The 13883-nt window shown below is 36.6% G+C and overlaps 1 protein-coding gene across 3 annotated transcripts in view; it reads left to right on the plus strand.

Moving 5' to 3' along the window:
• SCAPER (S-phase cyclin A associated protein in the ER) overlaps positions 1-13883 on the plus strand; it is a 522663-nt gene that overhangs the window by 24214 nt on the left and 484566 nt on the right. For all 3 annotated transcript variants that reach the window (XM_049611895.1, XM_049611896.1, XM_049611897.1), the window contains exon 3: positions 3150-3267. In XM_049611895.1, the coding sequence (XP_049467852.1) occupies positions 3150-3267 (118 nt within the window). The remainder of the gene's footprint in view (positions 1-3149; positions 3268-13883) is intronic.

A 13883-nucleotide genomic window follows, 5' to 3' on the forward strand; every position in this document is an offset into this window, starting at 1 on the left:
CTGAACTTCTTCTTTGCCAATTTAGATGCCTTTTATTACATTTTGTTGTCACATGGTCATCTATCTGTAAGAAACCAGAAAGTGTTATCTAGCTTTGTAGCAGGAGAAAAACCTAGTGATTTTGGTGAACATATTATTGTCTCTGTCCCAGAGGCTGTTATAATAATTTTGCTTCACATGGTAATGGCTCAGACTAGGGTAATACTAGTGGATTTATAATTTCGAGATATATGTAGGGATAGAATTGGTAATATTTGATAACTGTTCTAACAGATCTCAAAACAAAGTAGCTCATAAAGAATTGCAATTTATTTTTGTCCATTGTGATAGTCCAAATAGCCTCAGTTCATTTATGGCTTTATTCAGTCTTTAGAAAGATGTGAAATACCAGTAAGATCTGACAAAGTTATCATTCTGTTAGGGAAATTGAACCAGTCACTCAGTTTCTGAGATAAGTTTGTGGTTTGTAAAAATGTAAATGCTACAATTCTTAGAGTTTTAATGTACTCCTGGTGTTCAGTGACTGGTAATCTTATCTTCATTCTATTTAAAATATGAAGGGCTTAGTAGTGGGAATTTAAAACAAAGGGTCTTGAGGCACCTGGGTAAGGCTCAGTCGGTTAAGCATCTGACTTTGGCTCAAGTCATGATCTTGTGGTTTATGAGTTCGAACCCCACATGGGGACATGCTGACGGTGTGGAGTCTCCTTTGGATCCTCTGTCTCCCTGTCTCTGCTTCTCCCTGTCTCTCTTTCTCTCAAAAATAAAATAAAAAACATTAAAAAAATACAAAGGTCTTTCCTGAATTATTTGAAAAGCTGAAAACCATCTTAAAAAGGATGGGGATTTCAATTGATGAGCAAGTAGTATTATGGATGGATTTTGAAGAATTTATAAGGAGTAGATATTTTTATGGAGATACAAACATAAAAATTTAATAAATGGTGCTTGAAACCAGTTCAGGATTATGAACCATGTTGCTTAAAGTGGAAATTATTCAGGAGAAAAATAGGTTGAAACTTCTTTTCCCAATCTAGGAGCAAGTCTCAGAAATTATATGCATAAATCATAAACTGAGAGTTAAACATAAAAACTTTAATTCAAGACTGATATTTATTCCTTTTATTGAAACATTTAGTATTTGAAGAAGCCTCTGCAAAATCTCCATATGGCACTAGGTGGCACACTGTGACTTTGGATGAAAATAATATATTTTGTTTACGTCTCCTGGAAGAAAAGAACTTAGATGAAAATTTTGTTTGAAATAGATAATCTGTAATGTTATGAAGTATCTCAGAGTCATTTATTGAATACCAAGCCCTGATGCTGAGATTAAAATGTTTAAAACTACTGTACTTTAAGTTACTACTGACATCCTTACAATAATAGGGTTATTAAAAATGACTAGAATTTATTAGTTTATTGAAGAGTTCACTCAGCATATATTACAGAATGCACCTATACTTTTATGGAAAAATGATTTTCAGTCAGGCGTTGTTGTAAGATGAATGTTATACTGGTTTTGCGTATGAAATATTAGAATTAAGAATTAAAATAAAGTCTTGAGCTAGTAGCTCTTTCTTTGAATGTGTGCATGTGTACTGAATATAAAAGAACTAACTTTGCAAAATTTATGGTAGAACTGAAACATTTATAGAAGAAAAGAATATTAGATTTCCAGTTTTCTGTTCAGACATTACTGCAGCATTGCTATCTTGTGATAACTTTAGTTCCTAGAAATTCATGAATTTATGAAGACTCTTGAGTTAGAGAATAATGTATAGAATGATGGATTTTGTGATCTGATATGTATCTCCATTTATCTACCTGTAAGATTTTATGTGATTGCATAATTGTTGGAAATATCTGAAATTATCGGAAAAAGAGCTGAAGAGCAGGCCACCTACTTAAACTTGTTCATCTGGCCTGAAAGAAATAGTTATACTCCTTGGTTAAACAATGCTTAGGTAACCTAAATGATAGATGCCAATCTAAGTTATCTATAGAGCTAATAATCATTGGGTGATGAGTTTAATCAAAAGGAGATTTTATTGTGTTAAATTTATTGGAAAGTATGGGAATAGAGATGATTCAAGAATTTTGCACAGGATGGAGTTGGAAGAGTGGTCACAGATTAATGAGTTTTGGTGTAAGCTTATGAGTTAGGTAAGTAGATGCCATGTGGATATCCGGTGTAAAGTCAGAGGAATGAAAGAATGTCGGGGTAGGTATTTATTTTAAAGATGTAAAAGTTAAATTCTGGCTGCTTTCATACAACAACTATGATTGAGTAGTTGTCACAGAGATTGTATGGCCTGCAAAGCCTGAAATAAATTATCTGGCCCTTTGTAGAAGTTTGTTGACCCATGCTTTAGAGGGTAATGCCTTTTTCTTCTCTTCAAGTCATACCGCTCGTCAAGCAGTTTCTTTGAGAATAATGTATTGCTTTCTTTCACATACTCCCGCAATAAACAAGCAATTAAAATTAACCAGTAGGTGAGGAGAACCCAAAATGGAATGTGAATAATGTAATCACACTGAAAGTGGTGAGGATGGGAAGTACTAATTTAAGTAATTTTGGAAAACAAAATGCAGTACTTTGGATGCTGTAAGGCTAAAGATAAGAACTTTATAGAAATGTAATCTTAATAATATGTTTCTCAGAGTTGTGGGCTCGCAATTATGAAACTATTTTATTTGTATGTTAGAATTGAACATGTAAGTAAATTCAGATAATGAGAACTGAGTTTCTCACTGGTAGAGAAAGAAATTACAAATGAAGAAAGGGAAAGAGTAAAATCAACCATACGCGTGGGATTAAAATCAGAGATCAGACCTGTGATACGTAAGTGGTGGTGCTACAGTGTGTACACAGCAGTATTTGTGCTTCTTAGAAGAGCACATTTCCAAACTGAAGATTGTATTTATTCTTGAAGTAATTTGTTTATTTTTAAAGTTGTAAAATCAGTCTTTTTAGAAATAAAAAATCTCTGACTTACTTTCTTTTCCTCGTTTAATCTTTCAATCCCAAATTAGTTTTAAGTGTTTCCTTTATGAGAAAATGTGAGAAATAATGAATTTGTCAGCCAAATATATTTTATATGTTGACTAATCTAAAATATAATAAATATTCTCTTTTCTCTATATAGGCTTCATTCCAGCGCTCTAATAGTCATGACAAAGTAAGGAGAATAGTTGCAGAGGAGGGTCGTACAGCAAGAAATCTGATAGCTTGGAGTGTTCCACTAGAAAGCAAAGATGATGATGGTATGTGTTTTTAAAAAGTTTCATTTTTGTTGTAAATTAGGAGGATATATTTAGCCCTAAACAGTAGATAGACCGAAAACAGTTTACAATTCAAACTCTTGAGCAAATTAGCATGCATTAAATAGGAAATAACTTTTCTGTTGCTTTTTTATCTTAGCTAATATACAAATGGTTTCATGAAAGTGTTAGTTTTGCTCTTTCACATAGGAAGGAATGTGGGTTATGATCGGCATATTAATTTTCTTTTTTTTTTTTTTTTTTAATTTTATTTTTGGGACAGAGAGAGACAGAGCATGAACGGGGGAGGGGCAGAGAGAGAGGGAGACACAGAATCGGAAGCAGGCTCCAGGCTCCGAGCCATCAGCCCAGAGCCATCAGCCCAGAGCCTGACGCGGGGCTCGAACTCACGGACCGCGAGATCGTGACCTGGCTGAAGTCGGACGCTTAACCGACTGCGCCACCCAGGCGCCCCTAATTTTCTTTTTTAAGTTATAGGAGATTTAGATTTTTTTCTTTTGTTAAATTCTTCTGAAAATAAAGAGGCTTTAAAATTTTACTGTATTCACTACAGTTACCTAGGTATAGTTTAATATAATGTTTTAGAAAATAAAAGGTGAGTGTATTTCTTTAGTTATTATTTGAACTAGTTCTTTCACTTCAATGGGTAGAATGATTGTGAGCACTGCCTAGATCCTGGGGATCCAGAAGATTGTCTGGGGATATAGAAAAAAGGAGGGTGGAGTGTGCCAAAGGGCACCTCACTTTGAAATTTTCTGAGGGCTTGTAGAATATTCCTCATATTGGGTTTGTGTGATGTCCTTTCATGATTAGATTCAGTTACATATTTTTGGAGGGATCTGTAGAAATTATGTTGTGTCCTTTTCAGGGCATCATAGGAGGCACAAGATAGTGGTTTTGTTTTGTTACTATCGATGTCAACATTTACCACTTGGTTATCTTCTTCTGAGTTTCTCTACTGTTAAGTGACTAACTTTTTCCTTTGTAATTAATAAGTAATATGTGGTAAGATAGTTTGAAACTATGTAAATATCTCTTAAAACAGTCTACCCACTACTTTCAGCTTCTGTTGATAATTCTTAGCTAAGTTATTACTTCTGGTGGTTGTAAAATGGTGATTTGCTAACCTCAGCGTTCCTTCTATACTTATTAACTGACATTTAAAAAAAAAGATTTATTGATTTTTGAGAGAGAAAACGTGAGTGTGGAAGGGGCAGAGAGAAGGGGGGACATATAATCCAAAGCAGGCTCTGAGCTGACAGCAGACAACCCGATGCGGAGCTTGAACTCCTGCACCATGAGATCATGACCTGAGCCAAAGTTGGAGGCTCAACCAACTGAGCCAACCAGGTGCCCCTAGCTGACATTTTATTAAAAAGTGTATTTATTTATTTTTGAAAGAGAGTGAGTGCGTGCACACAAGTGGATGAGGGGCAGAGAGAGAGAGAGGGAGAGAGGGAGACACAGAATCCAAAGCAGGCCCCAGGCTGTGAGCTGTCAGCACAGAGCATGACTCTGGGTTTGAACTCACAAACTGTAAGATCATAACCTAAGCCAAAATCAGCGCTTAATCAACTGAGCCACCCAGATGCCCCTATTAGCTGACATTCTAATGTAAGGAAGAGCTTTCTCTTTTCTCTTTGTATTTATATGTGTAAGTTTATATTTGTTTAAATTTGCATGGGGTCATAATTTCTAATTTAATTTAATTTCATATTTAAAGTTATAATCTATCACTCTGTTTTGATGCTTAAATTGTTCTAGGTTTGTCTTAATTGTTCTGTCAGTGGGAGACCTGTTTTAAGCTGGCTCCTGTTTCCTTTTGACATATTTTTCTTCTTTGAGAACACCCTTACCCAGCAGGATGTTTCAAGCCATATAAGAGTTCATCTGTGTTTTATTCTTTTGAATTTACTTTATGTTTACATATATTTTTTAAAATATAAAATTTATTGTCAAGTTGGTTTCCATACAACACCCAGTGCTCATCCCAACAGGTGCCCTCCTCAATGCCCATCACCCACTTGCCCCTCCCTCCCACCCCCCATCAACCCTCAGTTTATTCTCAGTTTTTAAGAGTCTCTTATGGTTTACCTCCTTCCCTCTCTGTGTATGTTTACCTATTTTTTACATTTTATCTTGCTTTTTATACTTTTTTACTTAAAAGTTTATTTTATCTGTATTTTACTTTCTACACTTTTATCTCTGATCCATTTGTAGTTTATTCTTGCATATTGTGTGAGGTGTGGGTCTCATTTTATCTTTTCCCATATGGTAAACAAGTTGCTCCAGCATCACTTACTATAAAGTCCATCTTGGCCCCATTGTTTTTGAGATGTCAGCTTATCATAAATTGAATTTCCATATGTAGTTATATTCTATTTCACTGGGGTGTTCATTCATGTATGAAGGCCATGCTGTTTTAATTATAGAGGCATTATAGTATATTAAAATATCTGTTTAGGGGTGCCTGGGTGGCTCAGTTGGTCAAGCACCCACCTTCGCCTCAGGTCGTCTCACGGCTCGAGGGTTCAGGCCCTGCATTGGGCTCTGTGCTGACAACTCCCCTGCTCACACACGGTCTCTCTCTCTCAAAAATAAACATTAAAAAAAAAATTAAAAAAAAAATCTGTTTGGACCAGTCCTCCCTCAGTAGCTTTTCTTTGTCAGTCTTCCTAGATATTTTTAAGGAACAGTTACTTTGAATCAAAAATTACTGAATAGAGAGGGAAGTTAAATTTGTCTTAAAAATTTTTTTGAATGTTTATTTTTTGAGAGAGCAGAAGCGAATGAACTGATGGGACTATTGAACTGTTGGGGAGGGGCGGAGAGAGATGGAAACACAGAATCTGAAGCAGGCTCCAGGCTCTGAGCTGTCAGCACAGAGCCTGACATGGGACTCGAACTCATGAACTGTGAGATCATGATGAGCCGAAGTCAGACACTTAACCAACTGAGCCACTGAGGCATCCCAAATTTATCTTTTTATATTTAGCTCTATTCTAGCCAAAAAAAAATTTTTTTTTAATTTAAATCCAAGTTAGGTAACATATAGTGTAATAATGATTTCAGGAATAGAATTTAATGATTCATCACTTACATATAACACCCAGTGCTCATCCCAACAAGTGTCCTCTTAATGCTCCATGCCCCTTTAGCTCTCCCCACCACCCAACACTCTGCCAGCAACCCTCACTCAGTTTGTCCTCTGTACTTAAGAGTTCTCTTATGGTTTATCTCCTTTTGTTTTTATTATTTTTGCTTCCCTTATGTTCATGTGTTGTATATCTTAAATTCCATGTGAGTGAAATCATATGATATTAGTCTTTCTCTGACAAATATCCTCTAGTTCCCTCCACATTTTGCAAGTGGCAGGATTTCATTCTTCTTGATCACCGAGTAATATTTGATTGTGTATATATATCACATCTTCTTTATCCATTCATCCGTCGATGGACATTTGGGCTCTTTCCATACTTTGGCTATTGTCGATAGTGCTGCTATAAACATAGAGGTGCATGTGCCCCTTCAAATCAGCACTCCTGTATCCTGTGGATAAATACCTGGTAGTGCAATTGCTAGATCATAGGGGCAGTTCTATTTTAATTTTTTGAGGAACGTCCATACTGTTTTCCAGAGTGGCTGAACCAGTTTGCATTCCCACCAGCAGTGCAAAAGAGATCCTCTTTCTCCGGATCTTTGCCAGCATCGGTTGTTGCCTGAGTTGTTAATGTTAGCCATTCTGACAGGTGTGAGATGGTATCTCATTGTGGTTTTGATTTGTATTTCCCTGATAAGGAGTGATGTTGAGCATTTTTTCATGTGTCTGTTAGCTATGTGGATGTTTTCCTTTGAAAAGTGTCTATTCATGTCTTTGCCCATTTCTTCACTGATTGTTTTTTGAGCTTTGAGTTTGATTAAGTTCTTTATAGATTTTGGATATTAACCCTTTGTCTGCTATGTCATTTGCAAATATGTTCTCCCCTTTCGTTGGTTGCGGTTTAGTTTTGCTGATTGTTTCCTTTGTTGTGGAGAAGCTTTTTGTCTTGATGAGGTCCCTCCCAATAGTTCATTTGTGCTTTTGTTTCCCTTGCATGGAGGGAAGTAAGAAGTTGCTGTGGCTGAGGTCAAAGAGGTTGTTGCCTGTTTTCTTCTCTAGGATTTTGATGGCTTCCTGTCTTACATTTAGACCTTTAATCCATTTTGAGTTTATTTTTGTGTATGGTGTAAGAAAGTGGTCCAGGTTCATTTTTCTGCATGTTGTTGTCTAGTTTTCCCCTCACCATTTGCTGGAAGAGACTATCTTTTTTCCACTAGATATTCTTTCTGCTTTGTCAAAGATTAGTTGGCCATACATTTGTGGATCCATTTTGGGTTCTCTGTTCTGGTCCATTGATCTGTGTGTCTGTTTATGTGCCAGTACCATACTGTCTTGATGATTACAGCTTTGTAATATAGCTTGAAGTTCGGAATTATGATGCCTCCAGCTTTGGTTATCTTTTTCAGGATTGCTTTGGCTATTCAGGGTCTTTTCTGGTTCCATACTAATTTTAGAATTGTTTGTTCTAGCTCTGTGAAGAATGTTGGTGTTATTTTGATAGGGATTGCATTGAATATATAGCTTGCTTTGGGTAGTATTGACATTTTAACAATATTTGCTTTTCCAATCCATGAGCATGGAATGTTTTTTTTGTGTCTTCAATTTCTTTCATAAGCTTTCTATAGTTTTTGGTGTATAGACTTTTCACATCTTTGGTTAGGTTTCTTCCTGGATATCTTATGGTTTTGGTGCAATTGTAAATGGGATTGAGTCCTTGATTTCTCTTTTTGCTGTTTCATTATTGGTATATAGAAATGCAACCGATTTCTGTACATTGATTTTATATCCTGTGACTTTGCTGAACTCATGGATCAGTCCTACCGGTTTTTTGGTGGAGTCTTTTGGGTTTTTTATATAGAGTATCATGTCCTTTGCAAAGAGTGAATGTTTGACTTCCTCCTTGCTGATTTGGATGCCTTTTATTTCTTTGTGTTGTCTGCTGAGGCTGGGATTTCCAACGCTGTGTTGAATAACAGTGGTGAGAGTGGACATCCTTGTCATGTTCCTGACCTTAGGGGAAAAGCTCTCAGTTTTTCCCCATTGAGGATGATATCAGTGGTGGGTTTTGTATATGGCCTTTATGATCTTGATGTGTGATCCTTCTATACCTATTTTTTTGTATAAAAGTTTTTTATCAAGAAAGGATGCTGTATTCTACATCTATTGAGAGGATCATGTGGTTCTTATCCTTTCTTTTATCAATGCAATGTATCACATTGATTAATTTGGAGATATTGAACCAGCTCTGTATCCCAGGAATAAATTCCACTTGATCGTGGTGAATGATTCTGTTAATGTATTGTTGGATCCAGTTTCCTAGTATCTTGTTGAGAATTTTTGCATACATGTTCATCAGGGAAATTAGTCTGTACTTTTCCTTTTTAGTGGGATCTTGTCTGGTTTTAGAATCAAGGTAATGGTGGCCTCATAGAACAAGTTTGGAATTTTTCCTTCAATTGCTATTTCTTGGAACAGCAAGGTATTAACTCTTCTTTACATGTTTAGTAGAATTCCCCTGGAAAGCCATCCAGCCCTGGATTCTTGTTTGTTGGTACATTTTTGATCACTGATTCAATTTTTTACTGGTTATGGGTCTGTTCAAATTTTCTATTTCTTTTTGTTTCAGTTTTGGTAGTTTATGTGTTTCTAGGAATTTTCCATTTCTTCCAGATTGCCCAGTTTGTTGGCCTATAATTGCTCATACTATTCTCTTAATATTGTTTATAATTTTGCAGTGTTGGTTGTGATCTCTCCTCTTTCATTCATGATTTTATTTATTTGGGTTCTTTTCCATTTTCTTAAAAAAAATTTTTTTTTAGTGTTTATTTTTGAGAGAGAGGGAGAGAGAGGGAGGGAGGGATGGAGGGAGAGAAAGCACGAGCAGGGAGGTGCAGAGAGAGAGAGGGAGACATAGAATCTAAATCAGTCTCAAGGCTCTGAGCTGTCAGCACAGAGCCCGATGTGGGGCTTGAACTCATGGACTGTGAGATCATGATCTGAGCTGAAGTCGGATGCTTAATTTATTGAGCCATCCAGGTGCCCCTCCCTTTTCTTTTTGATCAAAAGGAGGTTTATCAATTTTGCTAATTCTTTCAGAGAACCAACTCCTGGTTTCATTGATCTGTTCTACTGTTTTTTTTTTTTTTTCTTATTTTTAATTTTGTTGTCATTGATTTCTGCTTTAATCTTTGTTAGTTCCCATCATCTGCTGGTTTGGGGCTTTATTTGCTGTTCTTTTTCCAGCTCTTTTAGGTGTAAGGTCAGGTTATGTATTTGAGACCTTCCTTCTTCAGAAAGGTCTGGATTGCTATGTACTTCCTTCTTATGACTGCCTTTGCTGCATCCCAGAGGTTTTGGGCTGTCATATTTTCATTTTCACTGGCTTCCATGTACTTTTTAATTTTCTCTTTAATTTCTTGGTTAACCTATTCATTCTTTAGTACAATGTTCTTTAATCTCCAAATATTCATGGTCTTTCTAAATTTTTTCTTGTGGTTGATTTTGAATTTCATAGTGCTGTGGTCTGATAGCATGCAAAGTATGATCTTGATCTTTTTGTACTTGTTGAGGGCTGATTTGTGACTCAGTATGTGATCCATTGTGGAGAATATTCCATGTGCACTTGAGAAGAATGTGTATTCTCCTGCTTTAGGATGAAAATTCTGAATATATCTATTAAGTCCATCCAGTCCAGTGTGTCTTTCAGAGCCATTGTTTCCTTGTTGATTTTCTGCCTACATGATCTGTCTTTGCTCTAACTGGGATGTTGAAGTCCCCTTCTATTATGGTATTATTATCAGTGAGTTTCTTTATGTTTGTGATTAATTGATTAATCTATTTGGGTTCTACCACATTGGGGTCATAAATATTTATAATTGTTAGATCTTCTTGCTGGGTAGACCCCTTAATTACCATATAATGCCCTTCTTCATCTCTTGTTACAGTCTTTATTTTAAAATCTAGTTTGTTTGATGTAAGTATAATTACTCCAGCTTTCTTCTTGATGACTATTTGCATGATAGATGGTTCTCCATCCCCTTGCTTTCAATCTGCAGTTGTCTTTAGGTCTAAATGAGTCTCCTGTAAGCAGCATATAGACGGGTCTCATTTTCTTATCCATTCTGATACCCTGTCTTTTGAGTGAAATGTTTAGTCCATTGACATTTAGAGTGAGTACTGAAAGATATGAGTTTAGTGACATTGTGTTGCTTGCAGAGGGTGTTTCTGGTGATGTTCTGTGGTTGTTTCTAGTCTTTGTTGCTTTTGGTCTTTTTGTTTTCTTTTGTCTTCTCTCCAATCAAAGGGTTCCCCTTAACATTTCTTGCAGGGCTGGTTTAGTGGTCATGAACTCCTTTAGTTTTTGTTTGGGAAACTCTTTATTTCTCCTTCTATTTTGAATGACAGCCTTACTGGATAAAGAATTCTTGGCTGCACATTTTTCTGGTTTAGCACTTTGAATATATTCTGCTACTCCTTTCTGGCCTGCCAAGTTTCTGTGGATAGGTCTGCTGCGAATCTGATTTGTCTTCCTTTATAGGTTAAGAACATTTTTGCCTTGCTGCTTACATGATTCTTTTCTCATCTGTGTATTTTGTGAATTTGACTACGATATGCCTTGGTGATGGTCGGTTTTTGTTGAATCTAATGGGAGTTTCCTGGTTTTTTGGATTTTGATGTCTACGTTCTTCTCTAGAGTAGGAAAGTTTTCTGCTTAAATTCACTCACATACACCTTCTGCCCCTTTTTCTCTCTTTTCATCTTCTGAGACTCCTATGATTTGAATGTTATCCCTTTTTAATAAGTCACAGAATTCTCCAAGTCTTGTATCATGATCTTTTGCTCTGTTTGCCTCCTCTTTTCTGCTTCATTATTCTCTTTATCTTCTAAATCACTGATTTGCTGCTCTGCCTCATCCATCCTTGCCATCGTGGCATACATTTGAGATTGCATCTCGGTTATAGCACTTGTAATTTCATCCTGACTAGATTTTCTTTCTTTAAATCTCTGCAGGAAGGGATTCTATGCATTTGTCAACCCCAGCTAATATTCTTATTGTGCTCATAAATTCTAGCTCAGACATCTTGCTTATATCTGTGTTGATTAAGCCCCTGGCTGTCATTTCTTCCTCCTCTTTCTTTTGGGGTAAATTCCTTTGTTTTGTCATTTTGGAAGAAGAAAAAAATAAAGTGAAAAATAAAAATGAAAAAATCAAAAATCAAAAATCAAATAAAGGAAGCTAGATCCTAGGTGTGTTTTTAGTCTGCTTGTTGAAGGAATCTTGATAGAGAAAAAAGGGAAAGAAAAGAAAAATAAGACATTTAAAAATTTTAAAAAATAGATAAAATAGAATAAAGTGATATAAAGAAAATGAAATAGAATAAAAATTAAAAAAAAGTAAATGTAAAGTAGAAAAAATAAAAATAAATTTTTCTCTTTTTGTGTCCACTAAAGAGAATGAAACGAAAGAATGAAAAAAAACCAATTTAATCAAAAACAGAAGCAAAAAAAACGAATGCAAAACAGCAAACAGAATGAAACCTAATGAAGTTGCATCCAGTTTCCCCTAGAACTGAAACTTTGAAGCCCTGTATAGTCCATCTGTTCACTAAGTATGCGATGTGACTTCTGCTGGTCTTCTAGTGGATGTGCTTGGAGGGCGCAGTTGGGCGGGGCTTGGTGTAACAGCTCTATTCTCCACTAGGTTTCACTGCTTAGCTTACTGTGGTTGTCAGTGTTGTGCGCAAATGTGTGCGGAGAGTGGAAATGGCTTCACCGAGTCCCTAGTCTCTGGCACAGGAATGTTGCACTTTCGCCAGTTCACAATCAAGCACCCCTCCTTTGTCTCAGGCCTCTGTCCACCTTCAGCCTCTACCCTCTGCGTGTCCCAAGCTGTCCGCCTGCCAGGCAGCACCTCCCTCCAGAATTTTATATCAGATGAGGTTGTGTTTCAAATCCTCACACTTCAGAGACCCCCCCCCCCCCCCCCCCGGCTTGGACCTGTGCTGACTCCCTGTGGGAGGTTCTTGCTGAGCAATGGCTGGGTGCGGGATTGCCCCTGAAAATGTTCATGCGATCGCACAGCAGAAGAGGGTCAGAGATTATGTCAAGTCACAACACAGCTGTTACTGGGTTTCACCACACTGTGGTGTCTTTGTCCCAATACCAGCAAACATGGCTGCCCTCTGGGGTCTGCTGGGACCTTTGCCTGTTGGCAGGCCTTGTGGCCTCTACCAAATGCACTCCAAGCAGGGGAATCGCTTCTCCTGGGGTGGCACATGGACCCCTTAGATCCCTCTGCCTGCTCCTGGGAATCTACACTCCTTATTTCTTCACCAGAGCACCAGGCACTGAGTTTCAGAACTTTAGACTCTGGGCTCCACTGTTTATATAATCCTGATGGTATTGAAACCCTCTCCTTTCTTCCTGTCAGTGGTTTTGGGGAACAGATTTCTTGCTCAGTCCCCTGCAAGTGTTTTCACTCTTTCTCTCTCTTTCTCTCCAGCTACTTGCAGGGGAGTGTTTTTCCTGCACTCTCCTCATGTGCTGCACACTCCCCCTTTCTCTGTCTTCTCTCTGCAAAAACAGTTTCCTACCCTCCATGGCTTTTCTCTTCCCTAATTCACCTCTCTGCAGTGTGTATCCGCTGAGTTCTGTAGCTCAAGTTATGCAGATTGTTGTGTTAACCCTTAGGTCAATTTCCGAGGTGTTCAAATGGTTTGATGTTGATCTAGCTGAATTTCAGGGACAAGCCAAGCTCAGGGTCTCCATGCTGCTCTGCCATCTTAACTTTTCCCCTCTGTATTAGCCAAAATTTTCATAAGGAAGCTTACTGTTACGTTTTTAAATTATTTGATAGAGAATATATATTAACATTATTTACTATAAAAGTTATAACATAAAATCTAAGATTGTCTTATGGTTGTTATATATGATTAACGAAATTTTATTTTCCCATTTCCATGGGTTATTTTATTATATAAATCTGAGGTTTATTAAAGTTTCTTCTAGTCAAAAAACATAAAACTAAAGAAAATACAACAGTGAATCACATCTCTGTATATAACCTGATTTTGCATGTAAGTGCATAAGAAATTGGCCAGTACAATTTTAAAGCTTCATTCACGCTTACTTCAAAATAACAGAACTATGAGCACAGAGAATCAGAACTTTCTGAATTTCTAAATAATGATGACAAAAGAAGAATGTTAACTTCATAATTTTTGAGGATTATTTTATATTGTCAGAACTTTACCAATAATAGGAAAATTTTTATTTTCTTTTTAAAAAAATAGCATCTTGTTCTTATTTATGGCTATAATATATACTCACATATTTCTAAGGATAATAATTCAGTTTTTAATAGTTTTCTTCTTTTATTTGTTTTCTCTGGTACTTGTTCTAAGCTGGTTATTCTACTGGATATTCTAAAAAATCTGCTGGTACCTTGTTCTCTATAATCAAAGGATGAATAATATAAGGACTGTGTAGGTGAGTGTAG

This window comes from Panthera uncia (assembly GCF_023721935.1).
Source record: "Panthera uncia isolate 11264 chromosome B3 unlocalized genomic scaffold, Puncia_PCG_1.0 HiC_scaffold_1, whole genome shotgun sequence".
In the NCBI taxonomy this organism is placed as follows: domain Eukaryota; kingdom Metazoa; phylum Chordata; class Mammalia; order Carnivora; family Felidae; genus Panthera; species Panthera uncia.